A 7,880-nucleotide genomic window follows, 5' to 3' on the forward strand; every position below is an offset into this window, starting at 1 on the left:
TAGTGCTTGTACTTGTTCTTCTATTGCTTGCATGCGTTCGGGTCCGAGCTTCCTGCGTCTTTGTTGGACAGGTCGGGATCCCGGGTACACTGATAGCTTATGGCACATCAGGTCGGGGCTTATGCCTGGCATGTCGGAAGCTTTCCAGGCGAAGAGGTCGGAATTCTCCTTTAAGAGGGTTATGAGTTCCTCTTTTAGGTCCGCTCTGAGGTTCGCTCCTATGTTTGTTATTTTTTCAGGTGTGTTCCCAATCTGGACTTTTTCGGTTTCTCCTTCCGGTTGTGGTCGAAGATCTTCTCGGGACTGCACTCGTCCGAGTCCTATCGTGTTGACCTCCTTCCCTTTTAGGCTCAGGCTTTCGTTGTAGCATCGCCGCGCTAGTTTTTGGTCGCCTTTTAGGGTAGCGATTCCTTTTGCGGTAGGGAACTTCATACAGAGGTGTGGGGTTGAGACTATAGCTGCCAGTCTGTTTAGGGTTGGTCGCCCAATGAGGGCATTGTATGCCGACGTGACGTCGACTATAATGTAGTCGATGCTTAATGTTTTAGATTGCTCGCCTCTTCCAAAGGTAGTGTGTAGCGGGATGTATCCTAAGGGATGGATCGGGGTATCCCCTAGCCCAAATAGGTCGGTGGGATAGGCCTTTAGTTCTTTTTCTTCAAGTCCGAGCTTGTCGAATGCCGTTTTGAACAGGATATCTGCTGAGCTTCCCTGGTCAATCAGGGTTCGATGTAAGTTGGCGTTTGCTAGGATAATGGTGATTACCATTGGATCGTCGTGCCCGGGGATTATCCCTTGAGCATCTTCTCGGGTAAATGAGATAGTAGGTAACTCGGGCAGGGGGCTGTCTTCTCGGACATGATAGACTTCTTTGAGGTGTCTTTTTCGCGAGGATCTGGATGTTCCTCCGCCTGCAAAACCTCCATTTATCATGTGAACGTGTCTTTCAGGGGTTCGCGAGGTTTGTTCGGCCCGACCTTCGTTATCTCCCCGCCTTCTCTTCCTGGTCTCTTCTCCTTTCTCTGCTATGTATCTGTCGAGTTTTCCTTCTCTGGCCAGCTTTTCTATAACATTTTTAGGTCGTAGCAGTCGTTAGTAGAATGACCGTAGAGCTTGTGATATTCACAGTATTCGGACCGATCTCTCCCCGCTCTCTTGTGTTTTAGAGGTCGGGGCGGTGGAATTTTTTCGGTGTGGCATACTTCTCTGTAGACGTCTACCAGGGAGACTCGGAGGGGGGTGTAGTTGTGGTATTTCCGTGGCTTGTCCGAGTTGGGTTCTTTTTTCTTCTTCTGTTCCCGATCTCGATCTCGGAGTGGGTAGGTTGATTCCTTCCTAGAAGAGTCTCTTAGCTGGGAGGTTTCCTCCATGTTGATATATTTTTCTGCCCGCTCCTGTACCTCGTATAGGGAGGTCGGGTATCGTTTGGATAGGGATTGGCTAAACGGTCCCTCTTTTAGGCCGTTTGCTAGTCCCATGATGGCCGCTTCAGTGGGCAAGTGTTGTATGTCCAGGCAGGCTTTGTTGAATCGCTCCATGTATTCTCGGAGAGTTTCTTGGTTACCTTGTTTGATCCCGAGTAGACTGGGGGCATGTTTTGTCTTGTCCTTTTGAATAGAGAACCTTGTTAGGAATTTTTTGGTTAGGTCTTCGAAGCTGGTGATTGATCTTGGTGGCAGGTTGTCGAACCACTTCATGGCTGACTTGGTGAGAGTGGTGGGGAAGGCTTTGCACCGAATCGCGTCGGAGGCGTCGACTAGGTACATTCTGCTTCTGAAGTTGCTGAGGTGGTGACTTGGGTCGGTGGTGCCATCGTAGAGATCCATGTCGGGTGGTTTGAAGTTTCGCGGTACTTTCTCCTTCATGATCTCTCGCGTGAAGGGATCATGGTTGCTTTCGGGGGTGGTGTCGCGTTCTGTCCGATCTTTCAGGTTGGCCTCTATTTTCCGCAGTTTTTCTTCTAATTCTCTGCGCTTGCGAGCCTCCCTTCTCAGATCTTGTTCAGTTTCTTTCTGCTTCTTTATGTCCTCTTCGAGTTGTTTCAGTCGATTTTGTTGTGCCCGGACTGCTTCTAGAATTTCCGAACTCTTTTCTTTTTCGGGATTCTGTGGATCTTTGTTTGGGAGTGATGTCTTTGGGCGATTCTGTTTGTTTCCCCCTGGAGTGCGTGGTGATAGAGCGCTGTCCGGTCGTTCTCCGGTGTCAACTTCCTCCTCTTGTTCTGATGCAGCGTGGTCATTGTTGAGAGGGTCGTCCGCCATAGTAAAGGGATGACTTCCAGATCCATCCCCGGCAACGGCGCCAATGTTCCGGGGGTTACCTGAAACGTGTAGCTCGGTCGTCTGGAGATGCCTGAGGTGGGGGTCAGGGACCCGAGCTTGATGTGTTGGCGGTTGGTGGTTGTACCTGCAATGACACTCCGATGCTTAAGTTAGCATGGGTCCAAGCAGATATGTGTAGAATGTGGAATGTATGCCATACCTGGGTGCTCCAGTGTATTTATAGTAGTTGGTCGTGATCTTCCCTGGATAAGATATTCTTATCTTATCTTATCTTTTGGGAGTTTTACCTCTATCTTTGTGGAACCGCCTTTCCTAGGCCTTTTCGGCCTTTAGGTTTTGGGCTGCGTTCCTTTTGATGGGCCTTCTTAGCTTTATTGTCCGAGGTCCGACCTCAGGCGTGGGCCTTGGGACGAGGTCGGACCTTTCATGGATTTTGCCGAGTTGGAGGAGCTCGGTCAGGGTATGAACAGGAATAATAATGCATTCATAGTAATTTGTCCCTCTATTATTTAGATGCAAATGGTATCAATCAAAATTAAAAAAAAAATCCTCTAAACTACATTCTCAATGATTACCTAATTCTATAATAAAACGAGAAGCACTAACACTAAATATATTAACATACTCAATAAAAAGTTAAAAAACACTAATAAAAATAATACATTCATAGTAATTAACACAAGGTGCCTCAGTGGCTCTTGACATCATTTGTTACTACCCCTGCTGCTAGTTCTGTTGACGCCACTCAATCCTTGCTCTTCGGCCACTCTCTACGATCACTACCGTGAGTGTAGGCTTCTTTTTTAAGAACAAATTACTATCACAAACAAAAAATAACATGCGCAAATTCTCCAAAACTGAGATAAAAAAAATCCAATAACACCGCTAACATTATATCCAATCTCATTTTCGTTTCCCGTACTCAGTAAATGAGCTATGCGGCACAGCAAGGCCATCTTTCTTTCTCCTAGAGGAATCTCTTCCTTGTTCTTTTCGCTACATGTCAACATTTCTCCATCTCTATAAATTAATATCTCTACCATATAATTTACCTTAATATATTTATTAAACTAATATATTTTAAAAATACTATTAATAAATATTAACGTGTATTGAAAAAGGAAACTATTTAAATAAAAATATTAAAAATAATTTTTTAAAAATATTTTTTAATAATTAAAAATTTAACACATATAACAAATTAAACTATATTATTTTTATTAAAATTATACTAAAAAAATCAGTCTAATAAAAAAATTAATAAATTAAATTTTAAATTATTCTAAATTAATAATTTTTTTTATAAAAAATAACTATAATATTTTTATTATAAAAATAATTAAAATATTTTTATTATATATATATTTTAAAAATAATTAAAATATTTTTATTTTTATTTATAAAAATTAACTAAAAAATATATATATTTTAAAAATTTTAAATTTTAATTCAATTAAAATTTAAAATTTTTAAAATATATATATATAATAAAAATATTTTAATTATTTTTTATAATAATAATATTATAATTATTTTTTATAAAAAATATTAATTTAGATTAATTTAAAATTTGATTCACCATTTTTTTAAATTAATTTAACTAACGTAATTTTAATAAAAATAACACAATTTAATTAATATATATTAAATTTTAATTATTAAAAATATCTTAAAAAATATATTAAACGTTTTTATATAAATAATTTATAAAAAAATATTAAAATAGGAGTCCATTAATGTCTTGTTTTATCTCTTCCGTAATCATTTGGGAACAGCAATAGGCTGAGCTACTGCTACTCGATCTCTGTTCCCGAAATCCAAAATTGATTCTCAGGGCCACGGTTCAAATACAGCCTTCCATTTTCCCTTTTTTGGTTCTTTATCATAGTATTATATTCCATTTAACCATGGTTAATAACCCAAAAACTTTTAACCACTCCCACTCACCACTTCTATATAACGGGTAACTGCCTTCCAGCACTCTTCGTCTTCTGCGTAACATTACCTTCATTTTCTCTTCCTTTCTCAAGGAAAAACCATTTGTTACATTCCCTCGAGTCACAACTTTTTCCAACCAGAAAACAAATTTGAGAAAAAACCAGTATCAAAAATAATGTTGCTGGAGTTTAAACTTCTTTTCTTCCCCAACCTTGTTCAGCAACCTATCTCAACTCTCCATGCTGCTCTTGCTGTGCTCTTCGTGGTCACTTGTTTCTTCTGGCTTTCTCCCGGCGGGCTTGCATGGGCCCTGGCAAAGTCCGTTGGTGGGACAGTTATTCCTGGCCCGTCGGGCCTACCTCTACTTGGTCTCCTTCGTGTCTTCATGGGGGAGACACCGCACCGTATCCTTGCTAAGTTGGCCCAGATCTTTCGGGCCAATAAGCTCATGGGCTTTTCAGTGGGCTTAACCCGGTTCGTCATCTCAAGCGACCCGGCAACTGCTAAAGAGATTCTGGGAAGCCCAGATTTTGCTGACAGGCCCGTAAAAGAGTCGGCTTACGAGCTCCTCTTTCATAGGGCAATGGGGTTCGCACCGTACGGAGAATATTGGAGGAACCTGAGGAGGATCTCGTCGACCCACTTGTTCTGTCAAAAGAGGCTCACGGGCTTCGAAGGGTTCAGGAGATCAGTTGGCTTGAACATGGTGAAAGATTTCAAGTCCATGATGGGAGAGAAGGGACACGTTGAGGTGAAAAAGGTGCTTCATTTCGGGTCCTTGAACAATGTAATGATGATGGTGTTTGGGAAGTGCTATGAATTTTTGAACGGTGATGATGGTAATGGTGTTATGCTTGAAGAGCTTGTTAGTGAAGGGTATGAGTTGTTGGGTGTTTTTAACTGGAATGACCATTTTCCGTTTCTCGGGTGGATGGACCTTCAGGGTGTGAGGAGAAGGTGTAGGTGTTTGGCTTCAAAGGTGAATGTGTTTGTTGGGAAGATTATAGAGGATCATAGGGTGAAGAGGATTTCGGGTGAGTATGTTGCTGGTGAAACCGTTGGAGACTTCGTTGATGTCTTGCTTGATTTGGAGAAAGAGAACAAGCTCACTGATTCTGATATGATTGCTGTTCTTTGGGTAATCTTTCTTCTAGCTTTTTTCTTTCTCGATGATATCCTTCTTATTAATTACTTTGCTAGTTATTGACCTATTGTTCAAAAAATTAGTAAAGTATTAACTTTTTGTTACATGTTTAATACATTGAAATTTTAATGTTTTATTTTTTAATAAAAATACGTTTTTTAGAGTTTTTAAAAACATAGAGAATATTTTCTATGAATATCTTTGTAGTGTGTAACATTGTTATTTTGTTGGTACTTCATTATGATATTTGTATAGAATTTCTAGTTATAGGTTCTCAAGGTTAAAAATGAATTTATTAGATGTAATATCTTTTTTGACCGTATGTGTTATCTTAACATTGTTGCTTGGTTGGTATTTGATGTTCTTTATAGGAAATGATTTTCAGAGGAACGGACACAGTGGCCATCTTACTGGAATGGGTACTTGCAAGAATGGTTCTTCATCCAGATATGCAAGCTAAGGCACAAGGCGAGATTGATGAAGTGGTTGGGTCAAGGCCGGTTTTGGATATTGACATACCCAACCTGCCTTACCTACAGTGCATTGTGAAGGAGGCCCTAAGGTTACACCCACCGGGGCCACTTCTTTCATGGGCCCGTCTTGCCATAAGCGATGTCTTCATTGGGGACAAGCTCGTACCGGCTGGAACCACAGCGATGGTTAACATGTGGGCCATAACGCACAATGAAGATGTGTGGCCGGAACCTGACGTATTCAAGCCGGAGAGATTTATGGAAATGGAAAGAGATGTGAATATAATCGGCTGTGATCTTAGGCTTGCTCCTTTTGGTGCTGGGAGAAGGGTGTGCCCAGGAAAGTCCATGGGCCTGGCCACCGTTCACCTCTGGTTTGCTCAGCTTCTCCAGGGCTTTCAGTGGGTCCCGTGCGAGGAAAAGCCTGTGGACTTGTCTGAGTGCCTCAAGCTTTCAATGGAAATGAAGTCGCCCCTTATTTGCAAAGCTGTTCCTAGGGTTGTTGCTTGATAAAGAGTGATTAGTTGAGACATGACTTTTGTGTGTCTGTCCCGGGGACAATATGGTACTTTTAAGTTATAATGAACTTTTGGTCTATTTTAATTTGCTAAGTTTAAGTAAGTAGGGTTTAATTAGGCAGAGCCCTTTTAAGAATCTAGCTAATGTTTCAATTTTAAGCTAATCTTAGATGCACTTGAGTTTTTGGCATGAAGTCTTAGGTTTAGGGAAACGTTTAATCTCTGTTTAATCTCTCTTTAAGGTAAGCCAGAGAGAAAAAGGAGAACGAGGTATTTAAGCTAATACTTTCAAGTTTGGACTATGTTTGCATGAAGCTTGAAATATGCAAGTTAATGTAGATATTAGTAAGCTACTTCTATTAAATCTATGTGATTTTACTTTTAATATATACTCCTCCTGTATTCGGTTGTATAAATTGGTATTTTTATTGCGATTGTGTAGTTAATGAGTGTTTGACGAGTAGGACGAATTTGGTTTAGTGTTTCTTTGAATGCTACGAAATTATTATAGGTAGATTTTATTTTAATGATTTTTTAGTATTTTTAATAAAATTTTAGTAGTAAAAATAAAAATATTAAAGATATTTTTTTAATTTATAATTTATATTTTTTTAAAAGATATTTTTTATTTTAAAAATATATTTCTAATATAATAAATAAATAAAAATATTTTTATATTATTATATTCAAACATAATTGTTAAAAAATATTTTTACATAAGATCTTTAAATAAAAAATTATTTTTATATTTTTAAAAAATCTTACTCGAACAAACTTTTGGTGTATATAAGTTTCAAATTTCTTGAACGTATTAATTTTTTATTTGATTTTTTTTTCTATATACAAATGTGATTGAATAAAAAAACATCTTTAGTTTTTGTCGTTGGAGCAGCATTAATGAAAAACGTTTATTTCATTTCTTTCAATTTTAAAAAATTTTTCATCCATGCTTCATGTATGACATTTTCAATGAATTCCTAATATTTTTTTCCATCAAGAATTCTCTCAAGATAAATATTTTTGTGTTAAGAATCATTTTTAGTGGTTTCCTTCAAGATTTTATTTTTTACTTATTGTTATTATATTTGTCATGTTCATGTGATGAATGTTTTTTCCTTTTCTTTTTATAGTATTTTTTTTAATACTTTCTCATGTATGTTTGATATTTTCTTATGAAATCTTTTACCTTTTTCTGTTCTTGTGAATTTTTCTTTATCATTTACGACTCTTTGATGCATGTTATTCCTTTTTTATGGAGCTATTTTTTATGTTTTTTGTTTATGTCGTTGTGAGTTCTTGTGCATTATGTTTTTTATTATTATTTTTATAATATAAATGATTAATTCCATGAAAAAAGATTAGATTAAATTAAAAACTAATTATAAATGTAATATTAGAGTCATAAGTAATAAAAAATGGAAAACAAAAATTTGTTAAAATGTGGCTAGTACTTAGCCAGCAAAACAAAAATGAGTGATTCTCTCCTATTAGATGAAATCTCACACTATTAAATACATTATTGATG

General features: G+C 37.6%; 1 protein-coding gene across 1 annotated transcript; it reads left to right on the top strand.

Annotated features, from left to right (window-relative positions):
• Positions 1-4,380: 4,380 nt before the first annotated feature.
• Positions 4,381-6,649, top strand: LOC130983217 (cytochrome P450 78A5-like). Its single transcript, XM_057907410.1, has 2 exons — positions 4,381-5,358; positions 5,736-6,649. Exons 1-2 carry the CDS (start codon positions 4,396-4,398, stop codon positions 6,345-6,347), a joined length of 1,575 nt encoding a protein of 524 aa, XP_057763393.1. The 5' UTR covers positions 4,381-4,395; the 3' UTR covers positions 6,348-6,649.
• The last annotated feature ends 1,231 nt before the right edge of the window (positions 6,650-7,880 follow it).

Source organism: Arachis stenosperma, chromosome 5 (assembly GCF_014773155.1).
Source record: "Arachis stenosperma cultivar V10309 chromosome 5, arast.V10309.gnm1.PFL2, whole genome shotgun sequence".
NCBI lineage: Eukaryota > Viridiplantae > Streptophyta > Magnoliopsida > Fabales > Fabaceae > Arachis > Arachis stenosperma.